Source organism: Conger conger, chromosome 17, assembly GCF_963514075.1.
Source record: "Conger conger chromosome 17, fConCon1.1, whole genome shotgun sequence".
NCBI classification, from domain to species: Eukaryota; Metazoa; Chordata; class Actinopteri; order Anguilliformes; family Congridae; genus Conger; species Conger conger.
Window position 1 is genome coordinate 13,040,237 of NC_083776.1, and position 13,432 is coordinate 13,053,668.

General features: G+C 43.3%; 1 protein-coding gene across 1 annotated transcript; it reads right to left on the minus strand.

Annotated features, from left to right (window-relative positions):
* Nucleotides 1–168: 168 nt before the first annotated feature.
* zgc:113423 (uncharacterized protein LOC569178 homolog) lies at nt 169–12,565 on the minus strand. The gene is made up of 12 exons (XM_061225898.1): nt 12,446–12,565; nt 10,520–10,678; nt 9,871–9,998; nt 9,207–9,278; nt 8,847–8,921; nt 8,202–8,306; nt 7,502–7,841; nt 6,704–6,916; nt 5,529–5,650; nt 4,880–5,111; nt 1,528–1,731; nt 169–1,106 (listed from the first exon to the last, which is right to left on the minus strand). Exons 1-12 carry the CDS (start codon nt 12,456–12,458, stop codon nt 964–966), a joined length of 1,806 nt encoding a protein of 601 aa, XP_061081882.1. The 5' UTR covers nt 12,459–12,565; the 3' UTR covers nt 169–963.
* Nucleotides 12,566–13,432: the final 867 nt, after the last annotated feature.

Consider the following 13,432-nt stretch of genomic DNA (forward strand, 5'->3'; position numbering starts at 1 on the left):
GCTTTCGTTGTTACTTGGCATTAATTGATCAATGAAAGCCGTGGATTGCACAGTTAACTCACCTCACCTGGTTTCTTGGGTCTGAATCGGTTGCTTATTTTAAGGTGGAGACGAAAGCCAGCACACCCTGCGGCTCTCCAGGACCAGGGTTGCCGACCTCTGGCTTAATTCATTTTCCATTTTCCAAGTCAATTTCCAAATCCTCAAATCTGGCCCTTGAATCCAAATCCTGGTTTTCTTTCCTCCAAAATAATGAACTTATCAATTAGTGCACCTGATTGGCCAGACTGTCGACACACCTGAGGACCATGATTTGAGGAACGGGTCTATACCATCTGTTTATTAAAACAGAAGCGCAGAAGCCAGTAGACATGGTGGCCTGGTAGGACTGGAGTTTGAGGACCGTTTTAAAGGTTCTTCTGCTGGGAAGTGCTTTCAAGGTTCTGTAGCTGCTCTTACACAGACTCTGTTGTGAAGACATAAGCTACAGTATCCTGGGGGTTCGGTCGAGTAGACAATCCTGAACTGGGCCTGCCCGTTTCACAGTGCTCACGTGGACATCGACCACGTCGATTCTCTGCAAGTACACACGCGTGAACGTGGAGACGCGTGCACCGGACCTGGGTCAGATGTTCATTTTAAATACTTTTACCCTTCATGTGCCAGCAAAATGTGAATTCTGCATTTAATGTTAGCAAGTAAACATACAATCATATTAAGGAATATTCTTTACTACATTATATATATACAAATTAGCATTTTATGTAATTGTACAATATAAAAACCTATACATATTGGTGTCAATAGATGACATTGGTTCTTTTCAAACGGTCAATGATCTTGCAGGACTGTTACTTGTGTCTGAAGGATCAAAGTGTTTAAAATGAGGTATTTGGCCCAGGCCGGGCAGTTGTGCGTACTCGCACTCACACTCACACACGCGTCCCGTCGCCATGGTTTCTCTCAGCGGCGTTTCTTGCCGCTCTTGCCCTTCTTCAGCTCGTGTCTGAACTTGCGTATGGTGCTGTTGATGGCTCCCACACAGGCCTTCCAGTCCTGCCCGCTCTCCTCCAGCAAGAGCCAGGGAAAGCGCTCCTTCAGGTGCTCTGCAGCGGGGGGGGGGGGGGCATTTTACACACACGTCAATGCAATATCCGGAGAATACGCTGCCAACCTGTGAGCCAATTAAAGGTATTAATTACACCACATTATTTCATTTAGCAAACGCTTTCATCCAAAGTGACACAAAACCGTGCATATCAAGGTTATACAACAAACGACCGGTTTAATTCTTATAATGTCTAGTACACACGATAGATAGGCCAAGTCTGTAGCTACCATACCAAGAAAACTACAATTTGAGAAATACTGTAGAAGTTCTGAGAAATACAAATTCAAAAGTTGTCGGCCGTTAACGCCAAAAAAAATACAAGGGATATAGGGGTAAATATAGGCGGGTGAAAAACAAGTGACAATAGGTTAATGGTGCTGCTGGCTCCATTTTCCGTTTCATGGAGGTGAATGTACCTCGCAGGGCGTTGATCTTGTTCTCGTCCAGGGCCTGGATGCCGTGCTCTCGGTTGCCGTAGACGTTGCTCTTGACCAGCACGTGATCGGGGAAGAGGTACTTGATGAGGAAGCGGGCGACGAGTTCGGGGCGGGCGCGCAGGCGGGCTGTGAACATGGCGAACCGCGGCACCTTCACCTGCCTGCTGGGCGGGCCCAGGTACTCTGCGGCCAACGAGCCGGGTCACGTGACTGTGCAACAGCCCGTATTCGCTGCTTTCATACACTTCCATAGGCCAAAGTTTCTCTCTTTATGCCATTTAACCCACACAGCTATCAAAAAGAACTAGGCATTACTTCTGCTTTCTTTGCACTTCGTTTATACAGATAGTTAAAGGTACAATAGGTAATTTCAGACTTCTAACGGTCAAGAGAGGAATAGCAGCAACAAACACTTTATTGTACATACAATAATTTTATATACTTTATAAACAATTATTGTACAGTTGTACAATGTTTTGGTATGGAGTGTCGGGCCGTCAAATGCATATTTTGAAACTGGAATTTACTATAAATACAGGTAGAGGGTGAGTCCACATGTCAGTGAGCCTTTTTCAATGATAGGAAGGGATTTACAATGGTCTTGCAACAATGTTTTACCACAAAAATCTTACCTATTGTACCTTTAAGTGAGGCAAGCTTAACATTAGAGTTTATGAATGTTTAGGGGACAGGGCTGGTATCCTAAATGATGCAGGGGCCGTATGTATCAAACATCTTTCAGCGAACTTATCCCTGGTTATGGGTATGCACTTTGTTGTACGTCGCTCTGGATAAGAGCGTCTGCCAAATGCCAATAATGTAATGTAATGTAATGTAATGTAACATCTTAATAATTACACTTAATAAGCCACTTAAGGGCTTCCTTAAAGTCGTTGGTAAAACACCTTTATCAAGCAGCTCACATTCTCTGAAATAAGTCTGGAAATGTTTTTGTGATTATGATGATGTCATCAATCATCAAAATCACAAAGAGGAAGAAAAATATAAAAACATTGTTGGCAAATGTTCTGCTAAGCAAAATAGATACAAAAAGAAACCAAATTGGACTGTGGAGGACACAATGATGTTGGTGGAAGAGGTTAAAACAAGAAAAGAAAAAATCATTAAAGAAAAATTTGGCCCAGTGTTGGGAATCAAGATAATACCATCCAATTCAGATGAATGCAAATATAAATTGTATCATGTTGTATCCCATCGGGAAATCTCTGCTTTCAAGAAAGCAACTTCTGGCACTGGTTATTCCACTACATTATTTATTTAAAAGACGCATTTTTTTCATACTGAAATATCGCTGATAAACACTGGTTAATGTAGTTATACTTTATATTCATGTGGAGATCCTGCCTCTAAACCTGGAAGTGCAGTGGCAGAGGTAGTGCTCTGCATCCAGGGAGAAAACAATGCCTCAACCAGTGACTGTCAGGATGCTGGATTTCTCAGACTGCACATCGTATTCAATTATAAAGTAATTACTCCAAATAACCACTCAAAATTGTCGAGCATTTACTCAATACTCAAAATTATTTTATTTCTGCATAATCACAAGAAAAACAAACTTAAATTAAATGTAATATTTTCCAGTAATGCAGACAACAGCACCATTTAGTCCCTTCATGTCGAGCTATAGTGGGCTCCAGAATTATTGGCACCCTTAATAAAACAATATTAATATAAATAAAAGTTGAGAAAAGGCTGCATATAATACACACAGATAATAATCTCTATGTTATGGGAAGACTATATTTCAATACATTTACTGACGTTTCAATGGTCTTTATTACAGTTTAAGAATTACAGAAATTGGTTGCATCTTGAGGTCACAAAGTCTCAAAAAGAACCATAAATTGGCACCTCCATACCAACAAACTATTTTGGAATCATGGCATGAAGACAGCCCTTACTGAGCACAATAAACAAAACCAAGCATCTGGCGTTTGCCTAACCTCATTGGAATTATGACTGGAAGAGAGTGCTATGGTCAGATGAGACCAAAGTTGAATGTTTTTGGCATATACACCAGCGACATGTTTGGCAGCAAAATGGGAATGCATAAAAGGAGAAGCATCTCACCCTGTTTTGGAGATGTTTTGTTGCCAGTGGTCCAGGGGCACTATTTAAGATCAATGGCAAAATGAATTCAACAAAGTACCAGGACATTTTTTGTAGAAAATCTGGTTGTCTGCTAGGAAGCTGAGACTTGGTCGTAGGTAGATTGTCCAGCAGGACGATGACTCCAAGGATACATCAAAGTCCACACAGAAATTGTTCAGTGAAAACAACATCCATGTTCTGTAATGGCCATCTCAGTCTCCAGACATAAATCCCATCAAAAACCTGTGGTCTGAACTGAAGAGGGGGTCCATGAGTGCAAACCCAGGGATATCAATGATTCAGAAAAGTTCTGCATGGATGAGTGGTCAGAAATCCCTCCAAATGTTCTCAAATGTTCTTTAACCTTATCACAAATTATAAGAAAAGACTCATGGCTGCATATTTGCCATGGGTGTTTGTACAAGGTATTAACCCAGACAATAATTGTGAAACCTGTTTTTTGGGGGGAAATAAATAGTTTATTTGAGTAAAATGTGAGACGTTGGTTGATTCCATTGATATTCATTAATAAAGCAGACTACAAATGATTCCATTGAATCATTAATAATGCAGCCTACAAATGATTCCATTGAATCATTAATAAAGCACACTACTTTACAATTGTTGGGAAATAAAGCTAGTCAATGTTTGTATTCTTTTTTAGTTTACAGTATTTTTCTGTGCATATTTATCAAGGGTGCCAATAATTCTGGAGCCCACTGTACCTGTAGAGGAACTCCCAACATCACTGCTTCCAGGCCCATCTGGCAACAGCAAGCCTTGAGCTCCTAGGTCTACTCCTACGAAGGTTAGGATACCTCTGGAGCTCGCTTAAATACCTGTCAGGTTAAGAGTATTTTTAAGTCAAGGGAAATGTGATAAATCACCTTTATTCTTAAATGTGAGTGTATGAGCAAAAGTCATCAATTTTTGCACTTTAAGTTACAATTGTTTACTTTGCGTGGCTTGATACATACGGCCCCTGGTAGGGTGAGTGCAGTACTTAACCTGAATTATGTTTCCAGCTGTATACATAGATACTATGTAAAATTTTAAAAGTGGTATAAATCTCTCTGGATAAATTCCTGTAACGTAACATAAGGAGCAACTCCTCAGGTGGGACAGACCAGTAGTCAAGCCCTGATAATGTACCTTCAGCACTATTAAGTTTAGTCTCACGTGAGATTTTTGTATCTGCTTTTTAAGGTAAAACACAAACCATATACATCTTCTTTGCTGTTGTCCTCACTCCCTGTGCCCGAGTCGGAGCTGCTCTCTGGCGCCTTCTGCTGGCTGGCGGAGGCCGGAGACTTGCGGGAGGTGGAGGGGCCGTCGCCCTCGCTGTCTGACAGCTCCACGTCGATCTCGGCCGTGCCCGTCGTCAGCGGGGGGTCGGGGTCGCTCTCTTCGTCAGGCGCCGGCTCACGGCTGCTCGTGCTCCGTCCTTTATGCTTTAACAAGACAAAGCAAGATTTACAACTAAATAAAATGTTTCACAGCGCAAAAATGTATTATTAGCCTGTCCTTTTTGCATTAGATTGAACTTGAAGATAGAAACAAGCTGAACTTTTTTTTCAACGTGTTACCAGTTCTGTTCGAGTGTTTCCTACTAACTAATATAGAACAATGTTATGATATTAGACTTGGAAGATAAGAAGCGGATATCTGTACACCAGTTTCTGGGACTAGAGCCCTTCAGGTCTATGCGCAAGTTCTCCAGGTGCTGTGACAGGCGGCTGCTTGTTAAACATGGTGGTGCGTAGCTCAATAAAAGATTCTTTAGTAACCAACAGCACACTTCAGATGGTATTCATCCGGTATCTGAGTGATATTTCAGACGAGTGAGATCTCTGCTATCCTGCCCTTACCTTGTGTTTTTTGGCTTCAAAGCGCAGATACCTAGCCGTGGAATTCATGATGGATACACATCGTTTCCAGTCCTTGCCACTTTCTTTCAGGTCAAAGCTGGGAAACTTTTTGGCAACCCACTCTGGAAAATGCACCACAGTTCAATCTAATTAAACACTGATGCCAGTTTTACAATAATATGATGGGGGAGGGGGTTAAGCATTTAACACACTTCCTTTAACAATAGTTGATATTATCCTGTTAGATTAAAAAGTTAACATCAATGTGTTTTTTCAGACATATCAGGATACAGATATTCAGATCCAGAGGAGACATAAAATGCCTTTTCATACTTTTGCACAGATTATAGCACAAGAAAAGTAGGTTCAGATCAAAAGCGCGCATTTCCTGATTAAATCAGGAAGATAACATCACATCTCTGAAGAAGTACTTGGTTTTTCTGTTCCTGCCAATAATACCATAGATGTCTTTGCAGATGCTCTCTTGCTGAATTGTGGGAAATAGATACTATAAAATTTCCATTAGATGCTAATCTAACATGATTCTGCCACTATTAAAAGCTGGGAATACTAATATAAAAACTAAAATAAGGAATGTGCTTTGTCAATTTCCCAGGGCCGTGCACTTAATTGTCACTTAGCTAGCTAAATTACACACTTTAATAAATACATTTTCAGCTCCTAGTCAGATTAATCATCGAGTTTAAAATGCAGCTGAAAACCTACATATTGGCAGTTTCAATATAAGAAGCTTACACTTAGGAGGTGTAGGCTGCCCACGGAAGTGAGAAACTCTATTGATTCTGCGGGGAGTGCTTGTGTGTTAAGCAGTAAACTGGTCTGCTGACAGAAGTTTCACGGTATCTGCACGCAGTGTTGTCGTTGCTGTCACGCTAGGACTCGTAACCGTACTGTCCTCTAGGGTCCTCATCGCACTGTGTTTCGATCCGCACTTCGTTGTACGTGGCTCTGGACAGGAGCGTCCGCTAAACATTACATTACATTACATTATTGGCATTTGGCAGACGCTCTTATCCAGAGCGACGTACAGTTGATTAGACTAAGCAGGAGACAATGCTCCCCTGGAGCAATGCAGGGTTAAGGGCCTTGCTCAAGGGCCCAACGGCTGTGCGGATCTTAAACGCCTGTATTGCGATGCCGTGACGCCCCGGTACCTCTCATGGCGGCGATCTTGTTGGGGTCCAGCTTCTTGAGGCCGCGGGCGGAGTTGCCGGTGATGTTGGAGGAGGTGATGGTCTCCAGGGGGAAGACGCTGCGCAGCAGGGAGCGCACGGCGCTCCGGGGGTTGGCCAGTGCTCGGGCCTTCTGCAGGGCGCTGCTGGGGATCTGCACCTTCCGCTTGGGGTCCCCCAGCCACTCCCAGGGCACTGTGGGATAGGGGCCACAGGGCTTTCCGTTACACCCCACCTTTCCTGTGCTGTCCCTGCTACTGAGCCCCCTGTAAAATCCCCCGCTTATGTCAGCCGCCCCTGTCGTGGAGGTGCTGTCAAAAATGGACCGTTGAGGAAAACTATAGCTGCTTTCACTCTCACGGTCTGTCATTCCCTCCCTCTCTCTCCCTCTCTCACACACATGTCTAGATATCATGCTTGGTGTTCCTGTTCAATTCAGGAATTAACTGAAATTCAATTCCAGAATTTATCCATATAAATTTCCAAATGATAGGCATTTGTCAATATTATGTCATTTCATTGTAAATTGAATTGACCTGATACACAGGAACTAATCCTTTTAGAAATGCCCAATCATATCCAAGACAGGGTCAATCCTGCTGAGCGAACCATCCCTCCCAGGGCGTCACTCCGGCCAATTACGTCTTTCCCCTGTGGGGCTACTGGTCAGGGGGTCAGTGTTCTGGATCCAGACTCCAAGGCCACAGTGAAATTCAAGGTCTTATCAGAACCAGCCACTCTCCAGACCCAGCATTAGCACGGCACTTCTGCGGTGGGTACCTGTGTTGAGGGTGCTCGGTTCGGCAGAGGCGGGGCTCTTGCGGGGCGTTTTGGGCGGGGTGATCGCCGCGGGCGGGGTGGCGGCCATGCCCGGGGGGAGGGGCTGAACGGTCAGGTGGGCTCTGACGATGGTCTGGGCCAGATGGCTGGGCTGTGCCTGACACTGGGCAGGCTGCCCGGGGGGGCTGGGAACGCCCGGGGCGGGAGAGAGGGGGGGCGGCTTCTTCCCATCCCCCTGGAGAGGGGGGGCGGGCGGGGAGCACACGCGGACCAGCTGGGGCATGAGCAGCCCGGAGTCCGCCGCGTTCTGCACTCCGCTGCCACCCGTTGCCGGAACTTTCTAGAACACCAGGAACACAGACACGTACGTGTTTGGGGGAAAACAAACACGGACAGCCATTCTTAACATCACACTGTTAATTGGCTGTACAATGGTTTCTTTGCGGATTGCAGCTCATCCAACATGCACTGTATGTTTGAATGACGTTGATATGCACTTCTTGGTGATTTCATTATAAATACAATTTCCCGTTCACTGTGCCACTTAAATGTGATATGTTTGTAGCATGTTTTGTTTCAATTGGTTATGGGACATTTTTGAATCTTCTCTACTAGTCTAGTCATTATGAGCAATGCAGCACACATCTGAGTGTTAACCCAGCACAGAGACAGGTGGCTAAAATAAGTGTTTCACCCTCACCTGTTGGAAAAGTGCAGGGCTCAGGTGGACAGCCTGCACACTGGTCACCTTGGCTTGCAGAATATCAAACTTCTGATCGAGTTTCCGAATGGCTTCGTACATGACCTGAAGAACAGCAGTGGTTGTGAAATCAGCAATGCCCTTAAATACTGGAGAGCTGAACAACAGCAAGAACACAACCTGAAGAAGTTGAGTTTCTGTTGTTGACTCATTAAAAAAAACCTTTATTCAGTTGTTTTTTCACTCATTTCAGTTGTACTTTTAGGCCACATCTATCTTTCTCCAACAGCCAAGATCTTTGGAAAGCACGCAGTCAGTCACCGCTACCATTCATGCCAATCTGAAGTACAGGACTAGAGGAGCACTGGCCAACATTCAAATCACAATCACTCATTTGACCAGAGGGGTCACTATTTCACGATAAGGCAGGGAATATCTCGAACAACACTATTGTGCCTTTCCCTGCACACCACAGTGGACATCCCCTGATTCCAGTTGGCACTGGCACGGTCAGAATTACAAAGAGTAGTTTATCACTGCTGAAAGAAACTGGATACACCCTAGTGGTCAACTCATTTTTCATTCAGTAAACATAGCCACACACGCCTGTGCAAACATTACTGATAATACCAGGGGCAGGCTTACCTGGCAGTAGGTGAGTATCTCCCCCAATGTCCTTTGGTGATCAATGCTGAATAAATCTTCAGAGACTGCACTCGACTGCAACATGAAAGAATGGTTCACCTTGAGGCGACTGTCCTCTAATTCCACCCCTACAGCTGTTAGAATTACACTAAACTTTTAGCCTCATTAAACACATGAATCACATTGGTGTCAGGTCTACACAGAATAAAGTCCGGTCTCTTGTTTCAGTACGGATCGTTTCTGTTCTGACTGACATAGGAGGGGACCATTACAGTTGTCCTGGCATTTTCCTTGTGATGTCATTTCCTGTAGAATGACTCCACCACATTGGAGTGGCTGCAGACGGAGGTCGTCACTCACCTCCTGCTGCGGCTGGCACTCGTAGTCCATCTCAGCGCCCTCCACCAGAGCCTCGTCCTCCACGTCTGAGCACTGGAGAGACAGCACAGACAGGCGTGAGGCAAGAACAGCCGCTTCTCTGCTTGCAACGCGTCATGGCCACCACAACAAACTGACCCAGAAACATGCTGAGTCAGCGCTCCACCATTTTAACACAATGGAACCTAGAGAAGGCTTTCTTAGTTCAGAGACTAAAATTATGAGGAGTGCTACCTGTGATAGGACCATTTAAGCAAGTAAATCATTTATTTACACAAACAAATTACCAAGAGCACTGGTCTGTATCAGCGCTGGCTGTTAGCTATAATGTTTAAGTCAGTAGGTTTAAGTCAGTAGGGTTTCTTCTGCCTGCCATTAATGAAGCTTTTGATTGATTAGGTGTCACGGTTATGTGTGCTAACTGCTCTTTATTTCTTACTGAGTTGTTTTGACTTAATTTATTTCTCATAATCATTATTTTACCTCACATATGCAAAGCAGTTTGAACTACAATTATTCTATGCACTATGCTATGAAGATAAATTCTCAGGAACATTTTGGCCAAATCTTTTGCCTTTTTAAATCTATCAAGAATCCCATGAACTTGTTCCAAAAGCACAGTAAGAACTTGTCTAACTAAACCTACCACACTGCCTGTTAGTGACCCGGAGCCTCTCCACCTCTGGGGACTGTAGCCTCTCTCCTCCATCTCAGGCTCACTGTGTTGGGCTTCTGGGATGGATGATGGCTCCATAGGGTCACACAGACTGTGTTCTGTCAAGCAGACACACCAGTGTAATCAGAAACACCCTTTCTGCTTCCAAGGATTCAACTCTGAACTGTCAGAGGACAAAAATCTATCCCGCTTTACAGGTAACTCAAATATCCACACCAAATGATATGTTTCAAAGTGTCTCATTTTGAAATGTACAATTTTACATCCTTGAGGATGGGCCTGGTCACATTTGCTGATATTGTGTACTAATTTCTAATATACCAATGGTTTGTATAAATATGTTCTCTTTAAACACTAGACTGATCACCACTAACATCACCCAAAAACAATGAATTTCCAACAGATTTGGCTCAAGCTCAAATCTACAACACAACACAACACAAGAACATTAGCGGGCAAGATAATAGTACTGTTGTAGAAGCCATTGTGGGTTGAACGCCGATATTGTTCAGTGCATCCAGCATCTGCTGTACTGGAAGTGAGAAGACTGTACCTACAGCCACTGGAGGGTGAAGGCGGTTCACACATCTGGTGAGATCTGATAGGGAAAGCAGCCTACCATAGTGCGTGCCGAGGGGCTTGGGGCAGTCAGTGAAGCGGGGCTGGTCCAGGCCGCTGGTGACATCACATGCGTCTCCAGAGGCAAGGCAGCTGGGTGGCTCTTCCACTAGAACCTGGTCATAGTCCTCCTCAACTTTGATCTTCACAGGAATCTGGTCTGAAACGGCACATATCAGTGAGCACTTTATTATGTTTTTATTAGACTTATTGGTCTTCTGCTGCTGTAGCCCATCCACTTAAGAGGCTTGACGCGTTGTGTCAAAAACAAAGTCCAGTTTTGGCCACTGGAGACCGATGCCTGAAATTCAGCACACAATAGTTAGGGTTAGCAGCAGGGCTGCTAGTGCACACCCTGGGGATGGACATCCACTTTTTGGGAGACTGCAGACAATTGTTTTAGAAATATAATGCATATTACATTGCAGTATATGTAAGAGCCATCTTTCTGTGTCTTGAGTTTTAAATGTGTTGTTTTTCCACAGACTCTGTGAAATAACCCATTGGGAATGTGTGTAGATGTATATCAGTATTACTTGGTAGCTAGATATCATTTTCCATCAAGCTTCCTTTCACTTTTGCATTGAAGTGAAAAACCCATTCAAAGGAATTGGCAGAGCTTCAATTCCTCTCCCAAGACTGCTTGAAGCAATAAAAAAATTAAAATAATAATAATAATAAATAAAAAAAATAAAATTAAATAAAAAAAAAATATATATATACACTGTATAATTCCGGAATGAGATGCTTGTTCATTGGTTTATTCTGCATGATAACAGACATGAACAGTATTACAGTAAGAAACCAATTGCATCAGGTTATTGCCTAAAAGGTATGCCCAGTTCAGGTTGATGCTGCTTTAACGATAACTAAATCGTATACGCCTAGGCTATATCATCAGCAGTACAAGTCCCAATTTGTATTGGCTATATGAATCGTCTAGATTCAGGTAGTTCACCCATTGGATACGTATACAGAGCTCAACAGGCGGGCAAGACCAAGCAAACATTTGTTTACGTAATGGTCAATGTATTGTACTGAGAACATAATTGCATGAATCGCTATATTGGAATTACGAGTTTTACCGTGGTCGGGTGAAAATAGACTACTAACGTAAGAGGGCGAATTGGATTTGGTAATAAAAAATCCAATACAAAAAACAACGCTCAACGGCATTCGGATGAACAAAGGACCGCCCAAAAACGCTCGCATTCATGATATTGGGGAAAGACTGAGAACTGTTGGAAACGGGAGGGTCGACTCATCTTCCGTCTGCAATATAATACATACTGAATTTGAAAATCACACGAGGGAACATGTTAGTTAGTGCCATGTTAGCAGAAGATAATGCAAAAAGCGAGCAACGTTGCGTTACGTTAATACCCGATTTGATCATGGTGGAACGCTCAGTAGGCGGTGTGTTGCGAATGATATCTTGTCAGAACACCGGAACGGGTGAGCATACGTTAGTGCTATGGATAACTTGGCGGCAGATGGTTGCATGGCAGAATGCATGCACACAGCACTTAATGTTAGTTTTCACATTAAACGAGGTCACCTGCGCACAGAAAAGGTGAATTCCGTGTGGTGCAACGGAGTGTACCAAAAAATAAACTTTAATGTCGCGTGCGTTCTATTACGATTTACACCAATTTAAGAACGGGAACAGTGAGCAAGTTCACCAAAATAATATTGTAACCCTGTAAACTGCCTAGCTAAGGTTGACAAAACTCTAGCTTATGTGCCTGGAACGCTGTAACACATCTGAATTGGTAAAAGGAAGTCAAAAAACGCTTCCTTCCCCCAATACAATAACAGACGTAGGCTACTAGCGACCAAGCGCACGGGTAACCCAAAGCACAGATTTACACCAATCATGTGAAAAATTAAAACGTGTAAAAATAAAAACGCGTATATGCGTTCGTACCGTTTCTTGACATGTCTGGTGTTCCGACTGTTCTTTGTTATTTCCCGGCTTTCAAAATCAAGCCCGTATTTCTATCAGAGTGACCTCGTGACAGGCCCCTCCCGTTCTGCACGTACGTTCTGCATCTGCGCAGGAAGACCATCCGCAAAGGCGTTCTGGGTTTGCTGGATTTTGCAGGGCAGCCGTCGTTCTCTGAGCGTTTCTCATTGCAATGCGTTTCTTTCGGTTCAGTCATTCATTTTAACCATCAACGCCGATTAAACGCCTGGTGTCAAATGCATCTAACATTTCTGAACGTCTGAAAACGTCTTCTGCATTGTGGTTACATAATTATAGACACCATTATTAACGTTTTGAGATGAGAACATATTATATGATTAGAACTTTTTGAAATGTTTATCCATGTTTTTTTTTTGTAATCCATGTTTTTTTTAAATTTCTTTATCCAGCCAAGCACAATTGGGTCAATTGTGAAAATCAGCTGGACTGTGGTTTAAGACAGTGATTCAGTGTGAATTTAATCTTGAATCGAATTTACAGTTGGAAGTGGTAAGGTTGGACCAGCAGGGGGCAGCCTTCCCTCCGGACCAAATAGAAATTCAGCTCCCAAGCACAGTAATATGCTGAAGTATATTGGGCGTCCTGCACAACATTTTCGTATTGTTATCATAAATTTATCTTGTTTTGTATGAAGGGCTCATATGAGAGTGTCATGTCTGATTCAACAAACGCAGACAGCTGTTCAAAATGAAGATGTCCATTATAATACAGTATATACAGTACTGTAGGTTGGTTCCGTCAGATCGGTGGCCAATGGGATGAACCAGAAGAAAGGACATCTAACCAGGTAGCCGGTACCTGATTAGGTAGGCTGCGGTTCATTGGTTTTTGGCAAAACATAATAATATTAGCAACCTGTTGATAAACCTTTTTCTTATTTCTTCAAAACAACAGTGAAATATTTCTGAAAACATTTAAGGCGAGAAA